Genomic DNA, 12,402 nt, shown 5'->3' on the forward strand with positions numbered 1-12,402 from the left:
TGTCAGTCTCTTTGAAGGTCGCGTTTAAAGGGACTTGGCAAGTCGGGACGGGAGAGTGACAAGATAGAGACCCTGGTGTTCTCCCCGCGAGGGCCGGCTCTTCCGCTTCATCTGCACCATACTAAAGGATGTGTTGAAGCATTGAATCACAAAAAAAAGTGGCACGCCGAAGAAAAGGTGCCCCATAACAATGATTGTAGTGTTTTAATGGTGGGATACCGCATCGCCACAGCCAATTGAGATGGACGGGGCCATGCACAGAAGGAAGCGGTACGACACTTCCATAACTTATAATTAAGGCGAAGTCCGACTACCATTTGACTTTCTAATGAGTGTAATGAGATTACATGCCTGATGGAAGCATTTGTGCCAAAGCGACTTTCTGTGTTTAATGAGGTCCTAATACAGGACAAGATCGAGTTATAGGTCGGTGCTTTTCTCGCTCAAAGAGCTCCGTTTAAGTTCAACGCCGCCAGTGCCGCCTCCCTCCCTCCCTCCTTTCCTCCCTCCGCCGCAGGACCGTGCGAGGCTCGCAGCATTGCAGGATCCGGGGAAAACGAGCAAGGAAATAAGCAAGAGCTTTCCCCGGGCCGCGTTAGTGTGGGTAAGTAGCTCCTCTAATTGCTATTGGAATAGATCCATGCCATCCGCGCTAGGGAACTAAATGTGTCTAACTAGGTTAATGCAATTAGCATGCATGCAACATATTGCTCCCACTTTGCGGCTGCTTTGAAAAAAAAAAAAAAAAAAAAAAAAAAAGCGAGAGATGCCCTCTCTATGATGATGAGTAATAATTACACCTCGGCTCACCAGGTCCATTCCCATCCGCCTGTCCCTCCCCGGGACAGCGCTGCTCCGGCCTGGGCCGGGCATCTGGGGCTCCCGGGGGCCGTCGGGGCCGCGCCGTCGGGGCAGATCCGCGGGTGCCACGGGAAAAACAGCACCTGCGGAGCTGGGCTGAGCCCCCTCCCCACCCCAGGCCACGCTCGGCCGCCCCTCTCCTCCCCCTCGGCCCTCGTCGGCGGCATTCGCTGCACCCCCCCACCCCTTCCCCCCCGCCCCCCGTCCCAGGGCAGGTGCAGGGCCTGGGCCCCCGACCGCCCTCCGGCACGCTGCAGCTACCAGAGCTTCTCTGCCACCGGTTGCCCGCCAACTTCCCTCCCGCCACCACCCCCACCCTCCCCCGCCTCGTTTCTGCGGTGTCCCCGAGGCGAGGGGAACGGGGGCCGTTCCGCAGGTGCGGCAGTGCCCTGTCCCCTTCCCCGGCACTTTTGGGAAGAGCTTTGTCCGCCTGGAGGCGGGAGGGGGAACGAGAGCCTATCGCCGTGGCCGGGAATGAGGCCGCGGGGGGGCAAACCTCGCAAGGGAGGTATTGCGGGACCAGGAGACGTCCTGCTGGAAACCACGAGCAGAACGAAGGCTTTGAAAGGACGGGACCTCCTGGAAACAGACAAAGACATCACTTGGAAACACTTCAGGAGGGGACGTCAGGAGGGGTGGAGAGAAAATAGAGAGTGCCCCCCTGCCGCCCTCCGGCACTATAAGGGCGGCCCCGGGCGACAGCAGAGCCGGAGCGCTCTCCACAGCCACGCTGCTCGGAAGGTGTGCTCCGGGTTTATTACTCACAGACACAGGAAGAGTCCGCGTGCGGCAATAAATTATTTTCACAGGTTCCGGCATTTTTTTTTCCAAACAAACAAACAAAAAAAGGTGCTGGTGGGATAAACCTATTGCATATCTTTAAAAAAATCACGATAAATTATATAAATTATACATTCAGAACGGACGATTCTACCTCATTACGTCTACTCCGTAATAAATAGATAAATAAAGTTGATTGCCCTTGGAGTCTGAATCTTAAGTTACACTTGGGGTGGAGGTCTGTCCGTGCAGCACGGGGGTGGAGGGGCGCAGCTTCACGGCATGAAGCCGAGGGGGGGTTCGTTCTCGATGTCGCTGAGCGAGGGTTTGGCGTTCGCCTTCCGCGGGTCCTCGGGGGTCCACACTTTGGCTGTCCGGATGACGTTTTGCTCCTTGAGCTGCTTCTCGTCGGTCCACGACAGCGAGTGGCCGGCCAGAGGGGGGAGGCCGTAGTCGGGGTCGCTCGGGGAGGGAGATCCTGGCCGAGGGGGAGAGAGACAGGAGGTTACGGCGGGGCAGCCCCGGCGGGGCCGCGACGGGGCGGGCGGCGGCGGGGGCCACTTACTTGTGCCGCGGTGGCAGATGATGATTTTCTTGGGCTGGCTGGGGCCGTCCCCGCCGGCGCTGCGCAGCGGCAGGTCGGAGCGCACCAACTCGCTGAGGAAGTTGATGTAGCCGATGGCGAGGCGCAGCGTGTCCACCTTGGAGAGCCGCTTTTCGTACGGCAGCGTGGGGATGTGCGAGCGCAGCCCCTCGAAGGCGTCGTTGATGGACTGCATCCGCCGACGCTCCCGCACGTTGGCCGCCTGCCGCAGCTGCTGCAGCTCCGCCTCGGAGCGCTCCCGCCGCCGACGCTTGGCCGAGCCCAGCGCCCGGAGCCGCCCCCCCGGCGACAGCAGCCCCGCGCCCGCCGCCCCGCAGCACTCGTAGGCGAAGCCGGGAGAGGCGGGCGACGGCGGGAAGGCGGCGGCCGCAGCCTCGCAGCAATAGCCGCCGTCGGGGTCCCCGCCGTCGCGGTAGTACTCGTGCAGCTGCCGGCCGAGGAAGTCCACGTCGGGCTCCGGCAGCCCGTCGGCGCCCAGCGCCTCCCGCGAGGGCGGCTCGGGGAAGAAGTCCTCCTCGTCGAAGTAGGGCGGCGAGGAGAAGGAGTCCAGCCCCGCGGGGAAGTGTTCCAGCAGCACCGTGTCCATGTCGCCGCCGCGAGGCGGGGGGGGCGGCCCTGCCGGGACGCGCCTCCGCCCGCTCCCGCCGGCCCCGCTCGCGGCCGCCCCGGCCCCCGCCCCTCCCCGCCCCTGGCGGAACGGCGGCGCGCTGGGAGGCCGGGCCCGGTGCCGCCGCTCTCCGGGGAGGAGGCCGGAGCCGGCTGGCGCGGCGGGCCGGCACGCGAGGAGTCTTATAACGACATCCCCGGGCGCGTGCCAGTGACCGCCGCCGCCAGCCAATCGGCGCCCGCCGGGGGAGCCGCCCCCCCAACCCCCGCCCCGCCGGGGGGGTGCGAGTGGGGCGGAGGGGGGGTGGGGGCATCTCGGGGATGCCGTCGGGCGAGGGGCGGGCGGAGAGGGAGCCCCCGGCCTCGCCGGCCCCGGGCAGCGCACGATCCAATGGGGGCGGGGTCCGCGCCGTCGAAGGCTCCGAGCCGCCCGCGGTTCACGCACGTCGGGCGCGCGGCCCCGGCGCCTCTCCCGAGCGTGAGGAGGCCGGAGGCTGCCCCGGGCTGCGGCACCGCGGGGCTCGGCCGCTGCCGGCAGAGCCGTGGGCAGAGCGGCGCTTTTCGAGCTGAGTTGGTCGCGAAACGTCCGGTAGCGCCGCGGCGGCCGCCTCGGCCCCGTCGGTGGGTGGCACACGGGGTCGCGCCGCGTTTTTCCTTTCCCCGCAGCCGTCCCGTTCGGCTGAGGCCCGGTTAATAATTCCCCAACGGACTCTCACTGATGAAAGCGTTCACAATTCTCACCGCGGGGAAATGGATTACACATCAGATTAGGGAAGGATTATCTCCGTCATTAGCGCTGCGATATTTTCCCGGCAAAGGCTGTCGAGGTTTTATCGAGGGTAGCTTCGCACGACGCAGGCAGAGATCAAACCGGAGGGGGAAGCGAACCCCTCTATCAGCGGAGCGAGCCGGGGCCGCTCCGAAAAGTGACAAATGACCGCGACTTCAAAGCGGCTGACAGCGCCGTGATAACGGCGGGGACGTGTGAGTCCCGGGGGGAACAAAGAGCCTCGCACAGTCCTTCTCCGAACGCCTTCGGACTGCGTTGAGGACGGGGCGGGAGGGAGGGAAGCTCCGCGCGAGGCCGCGGACGCAGCCACGAGTGGCCGCAGCCACCGGCACGGCGAGGGGGGAAAAAGCCCCGCTCCCGTCCGCCGCCTCGCCCGGCGTCGAAGCGAGAGCTCCCTGACAGCCGGAGCCGGAGCCACTCTTTCCTCCCGATGGGAAAAGTTTTCCCGTGTGCCCCACGTACATCGCGTCCCCGCTGCGTGTGAAGGTGTCATGCCTGGAAACACGGGTGCACGTCTCCTACACACCGCGCACGGAATGCTCGGACGGTGCCACCCGGAGACAAACCACCGCTCAGGAGACTTCAAGGGACTTTCCCGAATTGCCGGCGCTGCTTCTTCTCCCCAGTGCCCAGGGGGACACGGGTGACAATCCTCTGCTCTGCCACGCTCCCCCAGGAGGCGATGGAGAGTTTCGGAACCGGCCGTGATCAGCGCGACTGCCGTGTGCCGCCCGCACGTCCCTGCGGAGCAGCTCCATCGGCCTTGGGGACCTTTTGTGGGTCTCTCGCAGCGTCACGCTGCTGGGAGGACGGAAGGGTATTTCGGGAACCCGCAGAGCTATCGGGAACGAGATTTCCCGAGTTCAGGACACCGGGGCTGCCAACGGGAAGGTTTTCAGAGACCGACTGCTGGAAAGCGAGGACAAACTGCTGGTGGCTTCCTGATGGGGAGAGACGACAGCTCTGTGCCCCGCATCCCGGGGACCCCGCTCAGGGACATCGCCTGAACGCAGCCGTGCCCGTGGGGCAGAGCTTTGTAATGCTACTGTTCCGCTCTGCGCATTTGCGCATGGGAAAGGAACGCGCATCGCCATGCCTGACGCAAGCTTGCCCAAGACTTCGTGAAAAGGAAACTTGTGACAAGAGGGAGGCGGTCGCAGCACCACGGCCAAGCACCTGGGCAAGCACCGCCCGTGTCGCAAACGCCCTTGGTTCGGTATTTGCCTGCCCGTCGGGAATCGCCTGACATCCGTCGGCGTGCGGGAGTGACAATCCCGGCAGCACCTCCAGCGGGGAAGTGCCTGAGTAGCACCCAGTGAGCATCATTCCGATTCCCTGAGGGCAGGAACTGGATTGGGGCACCAATTTCTCCCCTTCGAAGCCTAAGACAATGAGACAAATCCAGACCCAGCAGAGCGGAGGGAAGAAGCTCTACACCCCTCGTTGCCAACTCTAGTCTAAACCTAACCCAACCCCAACCCAACCTTAACTAAGCCCTAAGCCAACCCTAATCCAATTCTAACCCAACCTGAGCGGAGCGCTAACCCAACCTTAAGTGAGCCCTAACTCAACCCTAACCTTAATCATCCTCGAGGATGCTGCACGCTCCTGAGACTCTCCGCTGTGTGTACCCACGTGTGCTCCCCATCTTGTGCATTCTGTCCCAACTGCTTAAAGATGGAAGTAGGGACACGTGTTAGCACTGATGGGGAATTAAGGGAACGGTGGCAAAGTCTTGTCAAGAAGGACCAAGGTCCACGTCCCATATGCTGTCCTTCACTCCAAAGTCTTCTGAAGCATTTCCAAATCCATGTGATGTTCAGAATAATGAAACTTCTTATTTAGAGATGAGATGCTTCAGGTGCCCTAAGAGGCGTTTGTGGGATTATCCACCCAGGCCTAAACTCCAGCTCTTACTCCTAGGTTACCTGCATGTTTTATCCAACTCGCGGTGCTAAGCCAGTGCCACGAAACCACATATACAAGGAGACAAGCTGGGGGAGTTCCCCTTCCCTTGTGTCAAATTTTCTGCTGCAAATCTCCATCTCCACCCCGCCAGTCTCTGTTTAACCAGAGGTCCAGAGGCCACAGAGTCACAATGGGGCAAATAGAGAGTGTGACTTTTTTTTTCTTTTCCAGCAGATTACAAAACTCACCGGCTCCTGCTGCGATTCCTTCGTGTGTTGAGCTCTTTCAGAGATACAGTGTTTGATGCAGAAAGGAAGAGGGAGTCTTTCAAAAACTGGCCTAAAGTTGGCCTAGCATCTGCACGAATGATATTTTAGCAGGAAAAGATTAAAAGCAAACGGACAACATGACAGCCTTATTGCAACCCCTGATTTCAAACGGCAATTCAGCTGACGGAAAATAGCGTCTCCCCGGTTTTGCTTACAATCAACAAGTGGAGACTGAAGCCAAGTGCAGCGCAGCTATGGGGAGCTGCCCGCTCCCTGTCCGCACGCTCCTGCACCGTTCCCTGTTCCGAAGCGAGGGACACCGGGGCCAGAAGCGCTCCCGAGGACCCCCGGCCCCGCTCGGGGCTGTCTCAGGGCATCCCACGCAGCCACCGGCTCGGCCCCGGCTGTGCGCGGGGAGCTCGGCCCGGCCCCGCCACCACGTGGGGGCCATAAATAAGCCGGGGAAAGCTCCTCACCCCGCCCTCGGCATCGCTCGTGGGGCGAGCGTGGCGCCGTGGGGAGGGGGGAGGCACCTGCAGCCGGGGTCGGGCTCCCCTCGGCGCCGGTACCTGGGCGCCTGGCTGGTAATGCAGCGTAAAGAGCCTCCTTTCAGGCTCTTTCAAGGCGAGATCGCGGAGGTCACCGTGTCTACAAACCCCCCTCTGTCGGCCGCGCGGCCCGGGGTGCCAGCACGGCAAGCTGGAGAGCAGCGCAGCCCATGGGAATCCCAACACTTGTGCCGGCGGCGGGCGGCGGGCGGGGGGCGGAGGGAGGGCTCCCCCGGCCCGCCTTTCTCCCCCGCTCTCCCGCCCCGAGGAGCCGCTGAGTGTAACAAATGAGCTGCAATCGATCTGCGGGCACGGGGGAAAATCAAATTATATGGTGCGGCTGGGCGGCCGAGGCCGGCGAGGTGCGGGCGGGCGGACGGGCGAGGCTCGCTCCCCGCCGGCTGCCGGCTTCGCCCAGACCGGAGCGGGACCGGCGCCAGCCCCGGGCTCGGCGGAGGGGAGGCCGCGCTCGGAGCCTTGCCGGGCTGGGGGCGACCGCGAGCGCTCCGCAGATCCCGCGGCTCGCGGCCCGACCCGACGCTGCTCCCCCGCCCCGCAGCGCCCCGTCGAGCGGCCGCCGGCCGAAGGGCACCGCGCCCGCAGCCGCGCCTCCGCCGCCGGCCGGGCAGCACCTGCCCGCATCCTGAATGGAGGGGCTTCCAGCGGCGAGCTCGTACCTGCGCCCCATTCTCAGCTCCCAGACGTGCGCGTCGGCACCGCGCCGGCCGTTCCGCTTGGGAAAAGCCTCGCGCGAGGCCGGCGTTTGTCTGCGGCAAAGCTGCCGTCCATGGGAATCTCGCCACTTGTGCCGGCCGCAGCCGGGAGGGGGCTGTGCTTCCTTTACAAAAAGAGACACAATTAAGCAAAATGCTCAATGAACATTATAAATGATGTGCAATCGCCTCGCAGATTGCTTAGCAAATCAAATTATATGGTTGCTCACGGGTGATTTCCATGCGCTTTAAAACGCAAACAGGTACTTTCTGATTTTTTTTCCTCTTTTTTTTTTAGGGGAAAAAAAAAAAAAAAAGCTTTAAACATTGCGGAGAAATGCCACACGCTGAAAGGCGGCTGTGTGAATATTCACGTTCTCCTTTGTTCCCTCCTGAATTTCACAATAGCCCGGGGAGGGCACGTCCACTGCGCTCTTGTAAATTTACCAATCCTTGACTAAAACCGCCAGGCACCTGCTTGGCAGAGCACAAAGCTGCCTACGTTCCAACCACCAACAATTTACTGTCTCATCGCCTCCTAAATTGCCCCGACAATAGCGGGGTGCAACGCTAATACCATTTAAATCAGGGGAGCCGGCCGAACCCCGGGCCGACGAGCAGCCTGCGGCCGTGTGCGGGAGCGGCTCAGGTGTGAGCGCTGCCACAGCACCCCCGGCAGCTCCCGGAGGCCGAGCCGGCCCCGAGCCGCAGGTAGCGGCGGCAGGGAGCTCGCTCCCCCCGAGAGCTCGTGCTCAAGGCCACCGGAGGAAAGCAGAACTTAACAAGCACAGTTTGATAAGGAGTCCCGGTTGCCAGTACGCACAAGAACTCGTGGGGTGAGGGAATGCTCCGGAATGAAGTTTTGCCTCTCGTCGCTCCTTTGTGGGTCAGAGAATCCCTGTTTCCTAATTCCCTCCCTTTATTTCTTCCTTTCTGGGATATGACTGTTTGTTCTTGTGCAAGAGCGAGTGCCCATTAAAGATCTCTCTCTTCATGGGATTTTCCCTTAGGTTTATATACAATTTCCACATTCCTTCCTGGCTCTCTTTTTGCCAGCATATGCAAATGAAACTCAATGTTAGACCGATCCAAATCACCTTTCCCTGACCTTTTCTCAACAAGAATTCATCTTCTGGGACAACCAGAACTGTGACTGCACACTTTCATCCCGGAGAGTCCTCGTGGCTCCTTGGAGAGCATTGTCAGCCCTCACCTTTCTGCTAAAAGCCCTCAAGTCATACTGTTACAGTAATATTTACTCTTTCCATGGCCATGTTCCTTCAGTGGCTTGTAACCTCTTGGTCATTAACTAGTGACCAAGGTCCTTCTTCTTCTTTATCTGGTAAGGACTACTGAGATCACAGCACAGTACGTGTTCTTACAATACTCCCTGATTGCATGGCCTCTTCACACTGCACTTCTTTCTTTCAATTCCCTCTTTCACATTCTACTACTTTCAGTTGTAGGATTCCCCCTGATGATTTTTCAAGCCCCCCCAGTGCCAAGATGCCTTTCTCGCTCTGTGACTCTTTCAGATGCTGTTAGAAGACTCCTTCTTTTGTTACAAAACTCTTCACAAACGTTCCCCATTGGCTCTGTATGAACAAGGAGGCAGCTGTGACTGTCCTGGGCCACATCACTGCTCAATCCAGTTCCTTCACCCACCTGTGACTGTGGAAGGAGCCGAGCAACTTCTTTTGCCAGACACTGTTCCTGTGAGTCTAAAAGCTAACAGGTTTCTCTGCCTTTTCTATGAACTTGTCTAATAGCTTTTAGAACTCAAGCAGTGAGTCATTTTATTAAAATTTATAGATACTCTTCATTAGAGCCAAGTTTTGAGTGAACGATTCCTGTTTTGAAGGTGCAAGACTTAGAGGTGCAGATAGAACCACACAGCTCAAAGCACCTGTGGGCCCACGCTCCCATGAATCTCTCTTCAGCTGCTGTCTAAACCCACCAGTGTCTCTCCTGAGAAAGCATGCTACATGGCTGCTGTGCTGCTGCAATAAGACATGAAAGCTATTCCGATGACTTTTAGCTCTGAAGACCTGAGCTGCCTTGGTTGTTCAGACCCAAGAAAGGATACCCAGAGGAAATCTGTCAGTCTGCATTTGCAGGTGCAGTCAGGGTGTTCTTCAGCCCAGAGATGTCTTACAGCACCTGCTGGCTTCTCGCTGAGCTCACTGGCTTGCTCCTGCACTCTTTGTTGATCACCTGCTCTCGCCATACTCAGAGCCTTGAGGCGGGGTGCCCAGTACCTACAATTCAGGCATTGCAAAACCACATCTCTGCATCTTTTAGCCCTGAGGCGTTTATCTTTGTAGCCAATTATTAACTAAGTCAGGGACATGAAAAAACATCTGCACAAGGAGATGCTGCTGAAATTGTCCACACATGCATTGCATTGCTCTGTTTTACCTATCCTGGTGCCTCTTCTCCTACTCTCACCTTCTGATAGGCATGGGAGAACACTGTTCATTCCACTCTCTAAGCACCTTTCTCAGAATGAAAATTTTTACCATGTCATCTACCAAAGATCACTTCCTGAGGCTACACAAAGCCCTTTAGCTTCAGTGTATACTTTAAAAACACCTTTATATTGGTGTTCTCTACAATGTCCCAGCAGCTTTTCTTCAAATGTAATGTCTAAAACTGGACACTGTACTCAAGCTAAGCCTCAACAGTGCCAAGTAGAGCAGAATAATTACCTCAGTGTTTTACCCAAGACACTGCTGCTAATATATTGCCAAACAACATTTGCTTTTCTGTATAAGCTTTAACCCACCTTTAACTTGCAAGTGGTTCACAATAGCCTGTCGATCCATTCCTGTAGCACTGCTGCCTTATCAGTTATTTCCCATTTCACACACCGTGCATTTGAACTGTCTTTTGTCCTAAAAGTGCATTTCATACTTGTCTTTATCACAGCGAGGCTTATTGATTTCAGACAAGCTCTCCAATCTGTGAAGATCAATTTGAGTTCTGATCCTGTCCTCCAAATCAGCCTCTCCCGGCCTGTCCCAGCCAGTGCTTGCAGGAACTGTGTTATGTTCCCCCTTTCCCAGTAGACAATTTACTGTTGAAAACATCGAGACTGTAGCAGATGCATGCAGGACCCAATTGACATGTCCAGCTTTGGCATCAGTGCTTCCACATGATTCAAACATTATGTTCTCATTCTAATCCCTATTTCATTTTCATCTCATTACACAGTTTTGTTTATAAGAGCAAGTAATTTGACACTAACAAAGTCAACATACATCACATCTATCCCTTTGTGCACTTGGCTAGTCAGTCCTTCAAATAAGGACCCTGAATTAATTTGAAGTGATATGTTCCTGATTAATCCATTTCGATATGTGCTACTGCCTTCTTATCACTTATGTGCTTACACATTGATTAATAATTGACTCTCATTATCATGGTTACGCTGATAGTTTTATACTTCCCAGGATCCTCTCCTTTGCTCTTTTTTTGAGCATGTAAACACATGGTTCTGGCATCAATGTCCTGTGACCTCAAGAAAGTGACTTAGAGAGTGAGTCATTATTGCCAATAACTTCAGGCACTCAAAAGCTGGATATGAGCTAGAAGATTGATTCAGTTATTTGCACACAGGAACACGACGTCATATTAAGTACTACACAGCAGCCAAGACATTTCCTGGAGTTTGCTGACATGACACAAGACCCAGGTTTCTGCAAGTTCAGTTGCAGACTATACAGGATACCTGAGATCACTGATGATGGGATAGGACATCTCTGCTGAAGTGACTGAATCCCTGAATATAAGTTTTTCATAAATAGTCAAGAGGAAAATAATGGTTGTAACAAATCACCTTCAGGAGGGAACTTCCTTAAGATGAAGTCAATTGGCCTTTGGAGACTCCATTTCCTTTTCACAGGCAATAGAAGAAACAAAACAAAACAAAAACAACAACAACAACAACAACAACAAGCTTCAGGTTAGAGATCCCATATTTAGAAAACTACATGTTTTAAAGGGCACTGTGACACTTAAAGGTTCAAAAGCCTCCTCAAAGTATCTAAGTGCAGTATCTAAGTGCCTAGCATCTAGAGTGGTCCATGCTTATTTTCTCTGATTTTCAACACTACTCAAGACATCTAAGGTAGGAAGATAATTAGTCCAAAGCATCCTGAAATCTGGAATAGCCTCTTTATATGCTTATAGCCCTTTAACAATTAGCATGAGAATCTGCACTGATTAAACCTTAGTTTGGGGTTTCTGTTCATTGAGAGGAATTCAAGGTTTTAAAACTCAGCCCTATCTATTAAGTGCAGAAAACAGACTTTTGACCACATGAAAGCTTGCAAGATCTTTAGCAGCAGAGCTACATATACCCAAGATACAAGGTTTTGATATATCCATCAGGATAGAATGCAGAGCTGAAAGATCATCTGTGCTGCCCACAGCCCAAAATGTAGTACGACGTGCCCCCAGATCTACAGTGTAAGTATCTACACTAATGTCAAGACATAGCTAATGCCAACAGCAAATGCAGTAAATTAAAAAAAAAAAAGAAAAATCAAAGATCAAATCGGACAACAAATGCCTCATTTTTGTTATTGAAATGCTCAAGGTCTCTTCTGGATATCATCAGTCCCAAAGGTTCATGAGAACTGTTACTTGTGGGTTTTAGCTCTGTGCATGCACTCATCTCACGTGCAAAATCTCTATCATCAGTTATGGCTAAACAAACAAGTGTTTCTGCCTTTATTTCCAAGCTGTCAAAAATCTGCAGGAATAATTCCATTGCCAGTTACACACAGGCTGTTTGATTTAATCCATGCCTTCATCAGCTTCCACATCAATACAGCCCACAAGGAGTTATCAGATCCAAATGAGCTGCTACAGTTTCCCACCCTAGCATGAGGATGGAACCCGAATTACCCTAGGCCACCTGTCCCTGCTCACCACTGCAATGTACAGTAGAGGGATTTAGCCCTTATTTGTAATCTTTTGTCTGTAGCGTTGTTGTTTGGGTGGGGCTGCACCTGTTCCTGGGCAGTGGGAATCCCTTAATTAACGCAGTGGGGCTGGGCAGCCAGAGCTGGCCCTGTGGGCTGGCACATAAAGGCTTAGGGGAACGCGTGTGAATTCACTGCCCTCTGTATGCCATGCCAACATTCATTTCAAGTCCTCTGCAGGTCCTTACAGCTCAGTTTCTGCATTCCCAGGACTTCTGCCTGGGAACCCACACACTGGATTTTTCTTTCCTTGTTCCTTAGAGTGTAGAAATGCTGCTTCCCTATATTTTAGATTCTGAGAGGTTTCAATTCTTTAGGAATAGCTGTTGAGAGAC

At 55.3% G+C, this 12,402-nt stretch overlaps 1 protein-coding gene across 1 annotated transcript; it reads right to left on the reverse strand.

Moving 5' to 3' along the window:
- Positions 1-1,598: 1,598 nt before the first annotated feature.
- PTF1A (pancreas associated transcription factor 1a) lies at positions 1,599-3,556 on the reverse strand. Its single transcript, XM_085227273.1, has 2 exons — positions 2,207-3,556; positions 1,599-2,119 (listed from the first exon to the last, which is right to left on the reverse strand). Exons 1-2 carry the CDS (start codon positions 2,829-2,831, stop codon positions 1,917-1,919), a joined length of 828 nt encoding a protein of 275 aa, XP_085083399.1. The 5' UTR covers positions 2,832-3,556; the 3' UTR covers positions 1,599-1,916.
- Between the last annotated feature and the right edge of the window lie 8,846 nt (positions 3,557-12,402).

This window comes from Meleagris gallopavo, chromosome 6 (genome assembly GCF_905368555.1).
Source record: "Meleagris gallopavo chromosome 6, MGAL_WU_HG_1.1, whole genome shotgun sequence".
Classification (NCBI taxonomy): domain Eukaryota; kingdom Metazoa; phylum Chordata; class Aves; order Galliformes; family Phasianidae; genus Meleagris; species Meleagris gallopavo.